The sequence below is a fragment of the Nycticebus coucang genome, chromosome 20 (genome assembly GCF_027406575.1).
Source record: "Nycticebus coucang isolate mNycCou1 chromosome 20, mNycCou1.pri, whole genome shotgun sequence".
In the NCBI taxonomy this organism is placed as follows: Eukaryota; Metazoa; Chordata; class Mammalia; order Primates; family Lorisidae; genus Nycticebus; species Nycticebus coucang.
In genome coordinates, this window is record NC_069799.1 from 63,732,020 (window position 1) to 63,749,945 (window position 17,926).

General features: G+C 42.8%; 1 protein-coding gene across 1 annotated transcript in view; it reads right to left on the reverse strand.

Moving 5' to 3' along the window:
• TAF3 (TATA-box binding protein associated factor 3) overlaps positions 1-17,926 on the reverse strand; it is a 162,985-nt gene that overhangs the window by 32,316 nt on the left and 112,743 nt on the right. Inside the window, exon 3 of the mRNA XM_053572138.1 lies at positions 8,090-9,918. Coding sequence (XP_053428113.1) covers positions 8,090-9,918 — 1,829 coding nt within the window. The remainder of the gene's footprint in view (positions 1-8,089; positions 9,919-17,926) is intronic.

Sequence of the window (17,926 nt, forward strand, 5' to 3'; positions counted from 1 at the left end):
GAACACCTACCAAAAATAAAAACATGGACACATTTCCTATAATCATGATCTCTCAAGTGTATTTACCAGATAACAACAAATTAAAGAACAATGACTTCAATTACTTAGACACCACAGCTAATGCCATCTTTAAATGGCATGAAGCCAAAATCTGGGGCCAACATTAGTTTTGAAGGGTTAAAATAAAAGAACAGCACTTTGGAGTAATGCTGAGAATTGGGGCACGCGGAAGAGCATTTACAGTGGATTACTAAGCTTCCCAATTCACCAAAGAGGTAAAGTCCAGCAAAGTAAGACTCCTTTGTAACTAACTAAAAATACATTGTCAGTGGATTTGTCCAGTTTTATGTATAAGCAATACTTCTTTCACCTGAACTAATACTGGTAGTCATAGAAGCCGCTTATTGCCATGTGCTGCATTTTTTTTGTTAATCTTCAAGGATTTAGCTTCTTTGCCACATACCTCAGGGCTCCGACTGATAAAACTCTAACTCTCCATTTTTCCAGGACACCAGCAGTGCGGCCTTGCAAAAAATGAAAATCGCTCAAGAGATTTAAAGGGGAAATTTATTTTTAAAATCCTGACTTGAAGCAAAGAGGTGGATTTTTAAAAAGCTTATCTCTCAAGAATCAGCTCAAATTTAAATTCTATCTTGGAACTCTTTCATGCATTCCAGCTTTAAAGTTTATCTTTTGACAGAGACTTTTTGCAAAGGTAATGGGCAGCTTTGTCAATATAATCTGAGTTTTCTATTTTTTTAAATGTTAAACGCCTTTCATTAAAACATCTATGTGTGTACTAGGTAAGGTAGCAGCAAGTTCAGCGAGCACTGGTTCAGATTCCCATCTATGCTGATATGGCAGAAAAAAATCCATAAATAGTACTGATGAAAGCTGAATTTAATAACATTTTGGGTGTCGAAATTATGGCTGGAAACTATCTTGTATGTCTTAGCAATTAAGATCTTTACATTATTTCCATTTAGAAACATAGTCTAACTAAACTTTGCTAGACTATTTAAAATATTAAGGATAGAAGTTGTGTGGTTGTGTTTAAGTGTAACAAGTGCTATCCCCACTGGGACAACTGAACCAGAACTTGGCTTTCATTAAGTGCTGACTGCACTTCTGCAGAGCCTGGGTGGTGCACTTTTAAACACGCTCCTTTAAAAGTGAGGTTACTAGTTTCCTCTCAGAGCAGATAGTTGTGAGAAACAGGAAGGGACCAACCCCCCTTTTACTGTGTTATTTTATTTAGTAAAACTCTTCATCTCACTAGTTAATGAAATAGTCTCTCCTAATGAGACTTCAAATGAGATGGTATCACTTTAAATAGAAGGGAAACGAGATGAAAATCTTTCATTAAAGCACAAACCAATAAGCCTATTTATCATTCTTTAAAGAACAAACTGTTTAAATTCAATAAAAGATTGTCTGGTGGCAAATCCTACAAGACTTGGGGACAAACTAAAGATACATTAAACTATAATTGTTCTGATTACTAGTCATTCAAGAAGTGACCATGTCCCCTGCTCTTCTTTCCAATATGGCAGTGAGCAGGTGCCTTATTTCCTGTTGACACCTTACCCCAGTGTTAACCACTCTTCTGCCCCTTATTCACATCCTTACCTAGGGCACCAGAGAAGACATGGTGGCTGACGTGCCTGCCAAGGCCATTCTGGGTGGTAAAGAACACGGGCCTCAAGTAGACTGACCTGGGCCAGCTCCCCTCACTAGCCCAAGCAAGTTATCGAACTGTTCTGGGCAGTTTGGTCGACTGTAAAACAGAAACAACAGCGCTAAACCCTCTGCACTGCTGGGAGGTTGAGTAGTCCAGTGCTGGTGATAGCTGGCACTGGTGCCCATTCACAAAGTAGCAAATGCTAATATCATTTACTGTCCTGGTTCGTACACTCAACAAAGTTAGCTCAAATAAAACAAGTTATCAATCAGGAGGATAAAAATGTTGAGAATAGTTTGTAGAACTTAGGGGTTTTTCCATTATAGACAACTCTCAATTATGCATGGGCTGATTATCAACATAGCTGGTTACTGGTAAGGAAATTCTGCACTGTCACAGTCATCTACCCGTGTTAATGAAATGACTCCTTTAATTTAATCATCTCATACTTTTCTATTAGAAGGGAGAAAAGGTGTTTTAAACCAAAATATTCTCAGGGAAAACATGAAACTACTATTTTTAAGCAGAGGTAATGTATGTTTTAAAATGATACTGTTTCTTTCTGGTATTGAATGGGGGTGGGGAGCGGGAAGCAGAGAGGTCAAGGGAGGGCGATGAGTGAGGGGACGTGGCCCAGCTAGAATTTCCACCCCGGTCAGGGGGACTGATGAGACCCACACACTCTGTGGGCTCTATCATATGTGAAGGTGATGGCATCATTTTTTCGGTGAAACTCTGCTGTTCCTTTCCAGATTTGAATGAGAGTATAAAATACAAAGATATAGTCCCAAATTGGACAGATGAATTTTAGCTTATCTTCCATTTAAGATTACAGGTATAACTATCTAATTCCCCTACCAAAAATGAAGATATATTTATTTCTTTACAATGATCCCCCCTCCAAAAAACACTTAAAACGCTACGAGGAATTATAATTAAAGTAATCCTGTACACTCATCTAAACCCCAAAGATCAACAGTTTGAAATAAATTGTCAAGCAGTGGACACACAGACATGCACAGAACAAATATCTAATAAACATTTTAAACTGCCTTAAAATGTACTGACTGTTAGTTTTATTATTGCTAAAAACTATTCTGGCTATGCAGGCAACTGGTCAATAAACAACATAATTGCTCTTTCTTTCCTTTTTTTTTTTTTGAGACAGAGCCTCAAGCTGTGGCCCTGGGTAGAGTGCTGTGACATCACAGCTCACAGCAACCTTCAACTCCTGGTCTCAGGTGATTCTCCTGCCTCCACCTCCCAAGTAGCTGGGACTATAGACACCCGCCACAATGCCTGGCCATTTTTTGGCTGCAGCCATCATTGTTGTTTGGCAGGCCCAGGCTGGATTCGAACCCACCAGCTCAGGTGTATGTGGCTGGTGCCTTAGTTGCTTGAGCCACAGGCGCTGAGCTCTTTTTTTTTTGGAGACAAAGTCTCACTCTGTCACCCTGGGTAGAGTGCCATGGCATCATAGCTCACAGCAACCTCCAACTCCTGGGTTCAAGTGATCCTCTTTGACTCAGCCTTCTCAGTAGCTGGGCCTACAGCGCTGGCCACAATGTTCCCCTAGTTTTTTTCTTTTCTATTTTTAGTAGAGACGGGGTCTCAGTCTTGCTCAGGCTGGTCATGAACTCCTGAGCTCAGGCAATCCACACAACTCAGACTCCCTGAACTCCTGAGCTTAAGTGATCCTCCTGCCTAAGTCTCTCACGTAGCTAGGACAACAGGTGCATGCCACCATGCCCAGCTAATTATTTTTTGTAGAAATGAGATCTTACTGTGTTGCCCAGGCTGGTCCTTAACTGCTGGGCTCAAGTGATTGCCAAGTGTTTGGGTCACAGGCATGAGCCACTGCCCAGCCCAATCCCATTTTTAACTCAGTGATTAGGACCATGAATTACAGCATCTGAAAGCCTGGGCTGAAATTCTGGCTCCTGTTCAATCACTTAGTAGGTGTGTGATCTTGGGCAAGTCTATTATCTATCTATGCCTCAGATTCTCATCTTAAAGTGACAATAATTACAGTATCTAACTTAGAGGGTTGTGGGAAGGAATTAAACATACAGAAAGCTTAGCAAGGCACACAGCACATGGTAATTACTCAGTGCTAACTATCACTGTTGGGCTGTTTTTAGTATGATCATCGTTATCTCTTCTTTAAAGGTGAAATGCGTAAGGATTAAAGAAGCTAAAAGACATCCGGGATCTCATTCCAGGTCTGCTAGATTCCAAAGCCAAAGTTCCCTCTGTCTGCAATGTAAATTCTTATTCATTAATATCTTTATTGGTTATTGGTATTGATAAATGTGGATCAGGCTGGGAAAAATGTTATAAGCAGGCAAAATACCATTGAGTTCTTTTTAAATGAAAAAAAAAAAAAAAATGCTCCTGCTGGTCGACCTGGGTCAATATCATGAGTTGCTCAGATGACAAGAAGGAAGGTGTCGAGACTGCAGCCTTCATTCTTCTGACACAAGATGTTTTCTTGTGGCAGCTTAGATTTGCCTTGTTTTTATTTCTCCTTGTTGCCTTATTTCTGTGGATACCTAAGAAAATTCTTTTCTTTTGTAGAGACAGAGTTTCAGTTTATTGCCCTCGGTAGAGTGCCGTGGCATCACACAGCTCACAGCAACCTCCAACTCCTGGGCTTAGGCGATTCTCCTGCCTCAGCCTCCCGAGTAGCTGGGACTACAGGCACCCGCCACAACGCCCGGCTATTTTTTGGTTGCAGTTTGGCCGGGGCTGGGTTTGAACCCGCCACCCTCGGCATATGGGGCTGGCGCCCTGCTCACTGAGCCACAGGCACCGTCCACCTAAGAAAATTCTTAGACCATATGTAATCCCATTTCAGGTATGTATATGCTTACTCATATGGCTTAATAATGGGGGAATCAGTAGGGTTGAACAAGATAAAATCTTATTGTTTATGTTAATATCCCAATTTCTCTCCTTGGCAATGGCCTTATCATTTGCTGAGACCTTTATCATTTCCTATTTCCCTAAAGGGCAAAAATTTAAAAAAATGCCAAGGAGGTAAAAATAATTTGTTAAAACTGACCCATACTGACGTGGGTTGGCCAGTACGGCCCAGTTAAGTAGTGAATTCCAGGTTTCGTTACATTTTATGGGGTGACCCAAGAGGAGCCGCCAGCTCCCCCATTCAAGAGCACTCACACACACGTCAGTCCCCGCACCCAACGCATCCTGTGTGTTCTCTCATCTAATCCTCACAGCAGCCACTTGCCCCATTTCACAAATGTCAGGATTTGAACTTAGGTCTAACTCTGCAGACAGCATCATTTATTATTTTTTGAAGGCCTTATAACTAACTTTTATAAATTTTTATTTTCTGTCACTTATCTGACCCATGACCTATCAGAACGGACGCACGCACTTGTATTCTTCTGTCAGGGGCAATCTGTGCTCCTGGTAACTGGGACTTTGCCTCCCACCAAGGTGGTCTGGGGGACTTTTCTTCCCCAAAGTCACAAGCAACGACTATGATTACAAACCTAATCTGATGGACTTCGTTGAATCATCTCCACTGAATTTCCACAGTGAAGATGATAATGAAAGCAAGAGCACCCTGTATGATTTCCTGAGGACTCAGCTACCAAGCTCCTAGGTGCCTGAGGGGTAGGTGACTAACAGCTGTCAGTCAACAGCTCTAACAATAAACAACACAACATGCAAAGTCTCTCTGCAGTGTAAGGACCTGGCTCTTGCTAGTTCCATGATTTGATCTTGGACAAGGCCCTCTCTCAGGCTCAGTTTCTCGTCCATAAATGTTGATAATGGCACCTGCTAGACCTATGTTACAGCTGTGTTAGGGGGAGAAAATAAGGTGTGTGGACATACTTTTAAATCTGACAAGTACTGCATAAAAATAGCATGATAATAGAACGATCAAATGATTTTTAAAATGGAAATAAGAGTTGGATTTTCCCTGTCTTGTTAGCTTGTCAGTGTTTAGTTATTGCTATCAGAATTTTCATTTTTCTTTATATTTTAGAATACCTAAAGAATAAAGCTAGGCAGAAAAATGTGAGAGTTGACATTGCTGCTGTCAGCTAAATTAATTTGCCAAGTAAGTTTGAAGAAAAAAGTACTGCAAAATAATTGGTAATACATTTACCTGCTATAGATCAGATATATTTTACAGTGTGTGAAAAATTACTGGGAATTATTTTGTAGACATGCTCTAACAAAAAGGAAGGCTTCTAGAGGGAGGGCAGGGGAGAGGATCTCTGAGGTGCTCTGGGGACAGTGTCATCAACAGAGAATTTTTTTTTTTTGAGACAGAGTGTCATTCTGAAACTCTGGGTAGAGTGCCCTGGTGTCATCACAGCTTACAGCAACCTCAAACTCCTGGGCTCAAGAGATCTTCTCGCTTCAGCCTCCCAAGTAGCTGGGACTACAGGTTCCCACCACAACGCCCAGCTAATTTTTCTATTTTTAGTAGAGACAGGGTCTCGCTCTTGTTCAGGCTGGTCTTAAACTCCTGCGTTCAAGCAAACCACCCACCTTAGCCTCCCAGAGTGCTAGGATTACAGACATGAGCCACTGTGCCTGGCCCAACAGACAATTTCTTTTTTGTGTGTGTGTGTGTTTTATTTTGGCCGGGGCTAGGTTTGAACCCGCCACCTCCGGCATATGGGACCGGTGTTCTACTCCTTGAGCCACAGGCGCCGCCCAAAATTTTACTTTTTTTTTTTTTTTTTTTTGTAGAGACAGAGTCTCACTTTATGGCCCTCGGTAGAGTGCCGTGGCATCACACAGCTCACAGCAACCTCCAACTCCTGGGCTTAGGTGATTCTCTTGCCTCAGCCTCCCGAGTAGCTGGGACTACAGGCACCTGCCACAACGCCCGGCTATTTTTTTGTTGCAGTTCGGCCGGGGCCGGGTTTGAACTCGCCACCCTCGGTATATGGGGCCGGCGCCTTACCGACTGAGCAACAGGTGCCGCCCAACCAACAGACAATTTCTTTAAGAAAGTTTAAAAGAAATTTCAAATTAACCAACTTCCGTAATCCAAAGAACCACAGACTGAAAAGCAAAGGCACAAAACCAGTGATGCCTCTGCACAGGACTGAGGTCCCCAGGGAAGCCGTGAAACCCTCTGCCCAGGACTGAGGTCCCCACGGAAGCCGTGACACCTCTGCCCAGGACTGAGGTTCCCACGGAAGCAGTGACACCTCTGCCCAGGACTGAGGTCCCCATGGAAGCCGTGACACCTCTGCCCAGGACTGAGGTCCCCATGGAAGCCGTGAAACCCTCTACCCAGGACTGAGGTCCCCACGGAAGCCGTGACACCCTCTGCCCAGGACTGAGGTCCCCATGGAAGCCATGAAACCCTCTGCCCAGGACTGAGGTTCCCACGGAAGCAGTGACACCTCTGCCCAGGACTGAGGTCCCCACGGAAGCCGTGAAACTCTCTGCCCAGGACTGAGGTCCCCACGGAAGCAGTGACACCCTCTGCCCAGGACTGAGGTTCCCCCGGAAGCAGTGACACCTCTGCCCAGGACTGAGGTTCCCCCGGAAGCAGTGACGCCCTCTGCCCAGGACTGAGGTCCCCACGGAAGCCGTGACGCCCTCTGCCCAGGACTGAGGTCCCCACGGAAGCCGTGACACCTCTGCCCAGGACTGAGGTCCCCATGGAAGCAGTGACACCTCTGCCCAGGACTGGGGTCCTGGTTCTTACAAAACAAGTCAGTTCTCTGGCTGTACCTCAGGAGAAGAGGGAAAATGTCCTGCTACGTGGAATTACTTTCTGCCCACCAACCAGGCTGCCAGAGGAGCCTACATACTCAGGCTCAAATGCTCAGAAACGTGTTTTAATCTCATTAAAGCAGAAAATGGAAGGAATAGGAGATGCTAATGAAAATTCCATAGACAGCTGCAATCCTAAATGCATGCCAGAATGGTTCACCAGGAAGAGAGGTGAGGCAGCAGTCAGCCCTCCCACGGGCCTTGCCACCCTCTTCAAATAGTGCCCTGGTTTTGCACTAACACAGATGAAGGCTCTCTGTTTCAGACATCTAATGTTTGGGTACACAATATTATGTAGCAGACTTGATAATTAGTAAAGACATTACTCATAATCTAAGATCACCGATTTTTAAAAACTGCCAGCGATTAGTATGGTTAGTAGAGAGTTTATAGTCTATTGAGTAGATTCCTCCCAGGCTACGAATTTTTGACATCTTCTAGGGTACTGAGGGCTCAAATACAAGCTTACGGGTTTTAGAATTAAAATTAAATTTTGTAACCTCATTTTGAACATATTTCCACGTTAGTGATGGGTGATTGACACCCGTGGTACAGACATAAATGCTGCCTTTGTTTACTGTATTTTTCACTAGGACTTGGCTCAGACAGTGCCGAAAGCGAGAAATTGCTTACTTTTTCATGCTTGTGTTTCTCCTTTTCTTTTTCTCTCTTCTCTCTCTCTCTTCTTTCTTTCTCCCTCTCCTTCTCTTTCTTTTCCTTTTCCTTCTCTTTTTCCTTCTTTTTCTTCTTCTCCTTTTTGTCTTTTTTCCTTTCTTTCTCCTTAGGCTTCTCTTTTTCCTCAAAGAGTTTTTCCGGAAGCATTGGCGCCAGCGAGGGCAGCAAGGCGGGGACCCGGGCTGCGGCGGGGCTGAACAGGGGCAGAGCCACCTCCTTCGGGGGCAGCACCAGAGGGGCTGGTGCTGCTTTCAACTTATCTTCTCTGCCTTTGTCTTTCACTTTCTCTTTTTCTCTTTTCTCTTTATCTTTCTTACCTTTTTCTCTGTCCTTTTTTTTATCTTTATGCTTTTCTTTCTCCTTCCTCACAGCCCCATCTTTCAATCTCACTTTTGGATCAACATCTTCAAGTTCTTTTATTTTAAACTTGTAGGGATCTGAGTCCTCATCTTTCAGAAACTCCTTCCATGGATACTTGGTTTCCTTCCCAACTTCCTTTTCTTTCTCTTTCTCTTTTATTTTATTTTCCTTGTCTTTGCTTTTTTCCCTGTTTTTGTCTTTTTCCCTCTCCCTGTCTCTCTGCTTTTCTTTCTTTTTCATTTTGGTCTTCAGTTCCTTTTTCAATTTCTTCTTCACGTCCACTGATGAAGGCAGCTTGGCTTTCTCGTCATACACCTTGTGGAGAGGCTCCGGAGTGGGAGGGGACACGGAAGGAGAAGAGACATAAGGGAAGTTGGGGGGCATATTTGAAGGTGTTCCCAGTTTTGCTTTCCGCACAACTTCATCAATCGAAGCGTCCATTGTCCAGGAGTTGTCAGAACTGGAAGTTCCACCAGAAAGAGGCAGAGGAGTGGATCCTGACTTCGTGAAGTTGTTTGAGGAAGTGGAGGCTTTTGGAGTGTTGCACTCCGAACCTGAAATTCTTTTGGGGCTGGTAAAAATGTCTCCTTCAGATTCTGATCCAGAAGAGAATTCAAAAGGATCTGGCTCTCGTTCAGCACAGGCGCGTGCAATCACAGCATCAATAGAGTCATCGATTGTTTTATCTGCCACCACAGCCTTTTTCGGCTGATTCTCATTGCTCAGCTTCCCGACATCAGGGGGTGTCTGTGTCTGCTTCACCTGGATTGCCTCTTTACTGATCTTTTCACTGACTGTGACTGGAGGAGTCCTGTTTGGTGTTTCTGGTCTGACGGGTACCTGAGGAATGTGAGTCAGAACCTTTGGGCTCTTGGGACTCTTGGGGCTCTTAGACCGTCCCGGTGATTTCTTCTCTTTGGACATGGTTTTTGGTGACCGAATAGGACTTCCGACCATTGCTGGTGACGGGGTAGTTTTAGGTGACTTAGTCTTCTGTCCTGGAGAACTCGTTTTCGTCTTTGTTCTAGGTGTAAAGGACTTGGTTTCTAATGGTTTTGCACTTGGCAACTGTGATTTTGCAACTGGAGCCAACATGGGTGGCTCTGGGGACGCAGGGGTGAGGTCTGTGCTGTCCTGCACGTGCACTGGAGAAAGCATGGGTGGGACCTTCTGCGTATTTATTGAGCTGAGGGGTTCTCGAGCTTCTAATAACACAACATCTAGGCTGTCCCCTTTCGTGCTCTGCAGCCGGGGTCTCTTGGTAGCAGGCATTTCTTCAGCTTCGGGGCTGTCCAGCGGTCTCTTACCCAGGAAATTCTCATCATTAATAATTTCCTCCTCTTCCAGTTCATCATCCTCTTCCAAGGGAACCTGCATGGCTTCCGCAGAGGTGCCCCCATCTGTGGGCACCTGCTCCTCTTCTTCCTCTGTAAAGGAAGAGAAAGGAAGCATTATTGGAATGTGGCAAAACCTAATTAAATTAAAGTAAAACAACACTTCCAACGTGGTTTCTAGGAAAGAAGGGATATTATTTTTAAGATTAGAGAGCAGGGTGGCACCTGTGGTTCAAAGGAGCAGGGTGCCAGCCCCATCCATATGCTGGAGATGGTGGGTTCAAACCCAGCCCCAGCCAGAAACTGAAAAAAAAAAAAAAAAAAAAAGATTAGAGAGCAAAGTAGTTAAGTTTCCACGGACTGCCCAAATGGTGTGCCATTCTTCCAGGAGCGGTCACCAGGGACAGCAGACGCAGCAGCTGATGCTGTCCCTTCCCCTGGTCTGGTTCTAACTCCAGGGTCTGGCGTTTGGTACACATTTCCTACCCATCTTCTCCTGTTTCCTTAGTTGGTTTCTTTCCTAAGCTGAGGAGACAGTGTCTCTCCCTTTCCATCTTCCTCATAAACACCCCCTCCCCCCAGAAATTAAGGGATGGGGTATTTATTAGATGACTACTATCCTCAGAAATGACAGAAAAGTAAACCTTTTAATGCTGTTTGTAACAAATTTTAACTCTCCAGACACAATTCATATACGGCTCGTGTCTCTATTTGGCTTGCTTGTCATGGTGCAGTGGAGTGCACTTGGCCTGGGCATTCGGGTAACATGGTGCTTCAGCTGGAGTTCTGGCCTAGAGAGCAACAGGCCTTAGGGAAGCTCTTGGCCCCTTTGAGCCTGTTTCCTGACTTTTCAAAAGCAGTCAGTGTTACTTGCTCTTCCTCCCTGGCTGAGCTGTTGTAAGATCAGATTGCTTCTTTCCACACATGCTAAGCATACGATGCATGATGATAAAGGCTGAAACAGCTCCTGGAACAAATCAGAACATCATTACCTAAAGGAGTGCACGGCTTAGTGGGGGAACACTGGATGTGTCCAACCCATAGAAAGTGATTAGTGCCACAAACAGACACGGTAGCAGGTCAGAGGACAGACAGATGACCACCCGGTCAAGCACAAGGGGGAAGCTGAGTAATTATGTGGTGTTTGGGATTCCTGGAGACTGGGACTGGTGAAGTCCAGGACAGAGGGTCAGATCACAGAGAGACAGAGGTAGACACAGGAAGTGCCTAAGAACCAGAAAGCAACTTAATTTGTCTGGAATGTAGGGTGCAAGGTGGGGAGCAGTAGAAAGAAGTTTTAATAAAATTGCATCAGGTCCTAGAATTCTAGAAAAAGGAACATGGTCTTTATTTTACAAGTAGTTTGGAGGTAGCAGAGCCTTTTAAACAACAGAGAAAGATGGCTGGGCTCGGCACCTGTGGCTCAAGAAGCTAGGGCGCCAGCCACATACACCTAAGCTGGCGGGTTCGAATCCAGCCTGGGCCTGCCAAACAACAATGACAGCTGTAACCAAAAAATAGCTGGGCTTTGTGGCAGGCGCCTGTAGTCCCAGCTACTTGGGAGGCAGAGGCAGGAGAATCGCTTGAGCCCAGGAGGGTTGCTGTGAGCTGTGATGCCACAGCACTCTATCCAGGGTGACAGCTTGAGTCTCTGTCTCAAAAAAAAAAAAAAAAGAAAGACGGCTGGGGTATGGGTTGCGAAAACCACCCTAGTGGGGACGCACCTCAAGAACGGGAATGGGAGGTCTGAGACCCCTGAGGGAGGGGGCACGTGAGGGGTTTCTGAAATGAGGAAGGCAAAAGGCAACATGGGCTGGAATGAGAACAGCGGGGATGGACCGGCAGCAGGAGAACTGCTGCTCTGGAGGTGGAGTGGGCAGCAGCTGGGAAGGGGTCAGGAGCTGAGGCAGGATTCACACAATTCCAAGGCTCTGAGTGAGCTGAATCGTAAGCACAGTGATGAAAAGAAATAGCAACTAAGAAGACAGAGGGCCGTTGACTACTGGCTCATCCCAAGACATAGATTTTGAACCTTTAGTCAGCGATGCCTATGGGCAGCTGAAAAGCATAGCAGCGAGGATGTAGCGTGTGAGAGAAAGGCTTTGCTGAGATCATGGAAATCACGGTAACGGAGGCTATGACCCAGGGAGAAGTAGAGGTGGGAGGCACTACTATTTTGAGAAATGCCTGCATAACAGCAATTCTCAATCAGTGTGTGTGGCACACTGGTGTGCTGTGAAGAGTATCTTAAGTGTGCCATGAACATTTTTAAAGATTAGGGTGGCACCTGTGGCTCAGTCGGTAGGGTGCTGGCCCCATATGTCGAGGGTGGCAGGTTCAAACCCAGGCCCGGCCAAACTGCAACAAAAAAATAGCCGGGACTTGTGGCGGGCACCTGTAGTCCCAGCTGCTCGGGAGGCTGAGGCAAAAGAATCGCTTAAGCCCAGGAGTTGGAGGTTGCTGTGAGCCGTGTGACACCACGGCACTCTACCTAGGGCCATAAAGTGAAACTCGGTCTCTACAAAAAAAAAAAGAAAAATTTTAAAGATTAATTAAATTATTTTTGAAAGAAGTTCAAAGAACAGTTAAGTATATTTTTTTCTTTACTCTTTTTTTTGATCAACATAACTTAAGTGTGCCCTGGAAGTTTAACTATAGGTTCACGGGTGCCGTGAGATTAAAAAAAGGTTGAAAAACACTGCCCTAGGGTGATCCTGGGAGACCACAGGAAAACAGATTAGATACAAGCTGTCCCTAGAAAGGGGTACGCAAGAATACCAGAAAGATAGTTCCAGGTTCTGCAGAGGTAAGACCTATCTTTTAGTTAGGACAACTTAAAAGTCTGGGTTGTCTACACGTGTGTTTGACATGATACCTTTTTACCAGTGGACACTCGCATCAGGTTGAAACTGGGTATACGGCTACCAGACAGGCACCGGGACTGAAGGAAGTATCACAGGCTTGGCCACCAAAAGGTAATGGTCTGGTACAAATACTTCAGAAAATATATTGGTTCATTTTGAATTTCAAGTTCAAGTAAAAAAAAAAAAAAGGTGGTTGGTCAGGTTTAAGTAGAAGAGAAAGCCTTAAAAATTAATATAACTGCTTAATTCAAAGTAGGATTCCAAAAGGCTAAAGGGAGTTATTCTATTTTTGTTATTTTATTTTATAGTTTATTTTCAGTTTCTGTTTATTTCAAGTCCCTGTTGTCAACTTGTATTCTAGAAGCTTTACATAATTTAAAGGAGTAGAAATAAATTATAAAATAAAAGTACTTGTAAGTGCTGATTTTAGGAATACTTAAAAAACAAATGTTTTTAAAAAATAGATATTTTAGATTTAGAACCAACAGAGGTTTCCTATTTTTCATAGTTTAATTTATAATTTCTTATTCACTTTTAAAGATTTTACAAGAAAGCTTAATTGCAGCATAAAAATTAAATGAACAATTAAAATGAACAAAGAACTTTGCCAGAAGAGAAAGCCTTAAACTTCTAATAAGTACAGAAAAAAAGTGTGAACACATTTAAAACATTTTTTAAAATGAGAAATTATCGGATGCTCCCCAGCAGGTTAAAGTAACATACATGTAAGGTATAGAGCAGGGGTCCTCAAACTGCGGCCCACGGGCCACATGAGGCGGTGTGATTGTATTTGTTCCCATTTTGTTTTTTTACTTCAAAATAAGATATGTGCAGTGTGCATAGGAATTTGTTCATAGTGTTTTTTTTTTTTTAAACTATAGTCTGGCCCTCCAACGGTCTGAGGGACAATGAATTGGCCCCCTGTTTAAAAAGTTTGAGGATGCCTAGTCTAGAGCATAAGAACCAAGGAACACCTGTGAGACCATCACATAAGCTCTGAGTGAAACACCAGGGATGCCCACCCACCTTCCCGGCTCCTGTCCCACTCACCCCCTGCTTCCTCTACGACCCCCAGCCCCCAGCTAACTACGACCTTGATTTTCCATCTATTTGTTTCCTCGACGCCACAGTTTTACCACAAGTGTATGTCATAGGCTTGTCTCTGAACTTCATATATTTAGCATCACACTGTGACATTCTTTGGCTTTTTTTTTTGTAGAGACAGAGTCTCACTGTACCGCCCTCGGGTAGAGTGCCGTGGCGTCACACGGCTCACAGCAACCTCTAACTCTTGGGCTTACGCGATTCTCTTGCCTCAGCCTCCTAAGCAGCTGGGACTACAGGCGCCCGCCACAACGCCCGGCTATTTTCTTTGTTGCAGTTTGGCCGGGGCTGGGTTTGAACCCGCCACCCTGGGCATATGGGGCCGGCGCCCTACTCACTGAGCCACAGGCACCGCCCTTTTTTTTTTTTTTTTTAACCTAGTGTTATATTCTGAGATCTAATGGGCTGATGCAGGTAGCTCAGTGATTCCACTGTTGGAGAAATGCCCCATGCTTATTAATCCATTCTCCTGGTATGAAAGTTTTCCACTTGAGTGAACATATATTTAAAGTATTACAAAATTAAAACAAGTACAGGTGATCTAGCTCTTGCCTGATTAAACACAGACTTTGTTGATGGTTACGCATAATAAGTTTCTGCTTTTTACTACATGAATAATTTTAATTCTATATTCTAAGAGTTTGGAATGAGATAAATGCATGATGGCTACTACCTGGTTTGTCCTTTACCTCCAGTAAAGGTTAATTTTAGTTTGGTAACAACAGAATGGCAGTCAAGGACTCTGTGTGCCTGTGTATCACGGCGACCACTTACTATAGCCTGGAAAAACGTCCTACGAGCATTTTAGTGTTTTCCTATACTCATCTGTGGAAAACGTTTTATTATAAAATTGCAAAATTTGGTTAATGGAAGCTTAACATTACAAGATAGCTGATTTTGATATGTTATTACATAAACGTGCAAAAAACAGTCAGAAAAACATCTGAATCATGAGCTCTTTCTATTTCAACACAGAGACATCATAAAAGCTGGGTAGAGTCAAAAGGGTGATCCCATGATATAAAGAGTATTTGGAAGGTTTTTATTTCCAAAGAACTGAGAGCTCATTTTCTACTGGTCTACAACTTTGAAAGTGGAGGAAAAGACTCTCTGTATATATGTGATAAACAAATACTGAAGAAAAAATAATTCAAGAAAAATGGATTATTTGTGAGATTTTAAACAAGTTCCTAGTGCATTAGTTCCTTGACCTAGACAATGGGGCGTCAGCATCACTGACCTCAGCAGCACTGTGAAGACCGCTAATCAGAAGTCAGTCCTCAAACCTCTACATGGTAACACCCATCAATGATAGAGACACACGTTGTAAAGCCAACCTCAGAACTGTTTTGAGATTATAAAAAGCAAAAAACAACTCTCATCCCTGTAATGGATGTCACCTCAGACATCAGCCCAAGTAACTCTGTCCTCCAATGAAAGCAGCTGAGAGCTGTTGGGAAGACTTTTTAAGGATAAAGGATGTTTAAGTAAGGGAAGACTGGGTAAGTGTTACTGCTGCTGAAAGTTTCGTAAGGAATTATTCACAAAACCAGTCTTGTCTTTTCTGCTTGTGCTAAAATTTGGCTCTCAAATTCACAGTGATATGACCTTTGATTTGTTCTTCCCCTGTGTGAGGATTTATTCAAAATTATGGTATGTTATGATTAACAGCACTGTCATTCATCAAAGAATATCATAAATTATGATATAACCCCTATACTTTAGGAAACAACAAGACACTGACAACAACAAAAGACACAAAGAATCACACTTAAACTGGTGTGGAAATGCCTATTTAAAAAAAAAAAAGTTCATGGCCCAGGATGAAGGAGGGGTGGGTGGGGAGGGGGAAGGTCAGATCAAGGGAGGGTGAATGGTAAGATAACACCTATGGTGCATATCGCAAGGGTACATGTTGGATCTATTAAGTATAGAGTATAAATGTCTTAACACAAGAATTAAGTAAACAAGATGAGGTATATATTAACCAGTGCAATGTAAGCGTTCCTAAATGTATATGAAATCAGCACACTGTACCCCATAAATACATTAATGTATACATGATCTATGTGTTTAGGACTTAATAAAAAAAAAAAGTTGGCTCGGCGCCTGTAGTTCAGCGGTTAGGGCACCAGCCACATACACCCAGGCTGTCAGGTTTGAACCCAGCCCAGGCCTGCCAAACAACAATGACAACTACAGGGCGGCGCCTGTGGCTCAGCGGGTAGGGCGCCGGTCCCATATGCCGGAGGTGGCGGGTTCAAACCCAGCCCCGGCCAAATTAAAAAACAAACAAACAAAAAAAAAAAACAATGACAACTACAACAACAACAACAAAATAGCTGGGTGTTGTGGCGGGTGCCTATAGTCCCAGCTGCTTGGGAGGCTGAGGCAAAAGGATCACTTAAGCCCAAGAGTTTGAGGTTGCTGTGAGCTGTGACGCCACAGCACTCTACCCAGCGTGACATAGTGAGAACCTGTCTCAAAAAAAAAAAGTTAACTTACTGGTAAAGGTTCACATCCGATATTAACAACTCTATTTTCCTTCACATTTTTCCCGTAGATTAACTAAAATTTGAATGCTATTATTTAACCACAGTAAAAACTGCCATAGTAAGAACTTTTCCTTCTGCCAAACATCTTCACGTGTAGCATGCTTTGTCACCAGCCAAAAGGGAGCAATGTGAAATAATATGAACGATGGCTCAAACTCATCAGCACACTTGGAAATATGATTTAAAACAGACATTTAATCGGTAGCAGGACATCTTATCATAATGTATGGAAAACAGGGCAATAAAGATGCTTTCTCATTTAAATCCTCAATGGTTCCAAGTCAACATTTGATTACAAAGTTGTTTTTTAACTTGTTAAATTGAAATAATTTCAAACTTATAGAAAAGTTATAAGAATATGCAAAGAACTCATGAATACTCTTCACTTAGATTCACCAACATTTGCCTTACATAATAATGTTATAGTGATATACATAGTTATATCATCATAATTTGGGGGAATTATATGAGAATAACTTGCAGACATCACACTCCTTCGTCCTAAATGCACTGCAGTGTGACTAAGGAACAACTGCCAAATTCTTTTTTAATCACATAAAAGAAACAAAATGTATTTATATTAATGCCTGTCTTTTAAAAACTTCACAAATGTTGATGGGGCAGGATACTCCACACTCCATTCCAATTTTCCTTCTTTAATAACACAAATAAATAATCCCACTCTCTGGACATTTTCCTGAGGAATAATGAGAAAAACATGTTTTTTTTTTTTTTTTAACCAAACTTCTCAAACAAAAACAAAACAAAGCAATAAGGTCTGAACGCACCAAAAGGATTTTGGGGACGTTAATTCTAAGCTTCTATAAATATTGACTTAGAACAAAATATCTTTTTAACTAGAATAGTAAATGCCTTTAAAGAAACACTATAATCTAAAAAGCTCATAGACATTTGGAAAAAAAGGGAAATTGTTTACACATGGCAGGAAAGCTTTTTATCTCATTAACTGCACAGATGCGTGCGACTTTAAAATTCAGTGGCATGTTCTCAAACTAAGCAGAAAATATACTTGTATTCTTAAGCTTTAAATAAAGAAACAATAAAATGCTATCTGCATATATTTCACAAAAATCTTAATGTATTTAAAGCTAGTTTCCTATAATTGTTTAAAAATATACATCAAGAAACTAATTTCTACAATGATCACACAAATTCTCCTGTTTTCTGATTGGTCTAGATTCCCTTTTTATTAACAAGTATTAAAGAATCCTTCAAAAGGCATATTTTTTTCAAAAAATATTTTTGTGCTTATCTCAATATCAGGTATGTTTAGCGTAACCAGTTCCTTGGTGTGACTCAATGCTACTAAACTCATTCATTCATTCATTCACTCACCTACGGAGCGCGCTCAGAATGCCGCTATGTTGAGCACCATGTCTGCTAGGAAGAAGAAGTCAAATAGGACATGTTTCTAACCTTGTTTGTGGACATCAAGAGGTGGGGACAGGGAACTGCACAGGGCACACACAGAGCCATGTCAAGGACTGTGAGAAAAGAAACCGAAGTGGTGACCAGGCAGGGACTGGATTGCAAGTACATCTGGGACCTGTTCCCAGA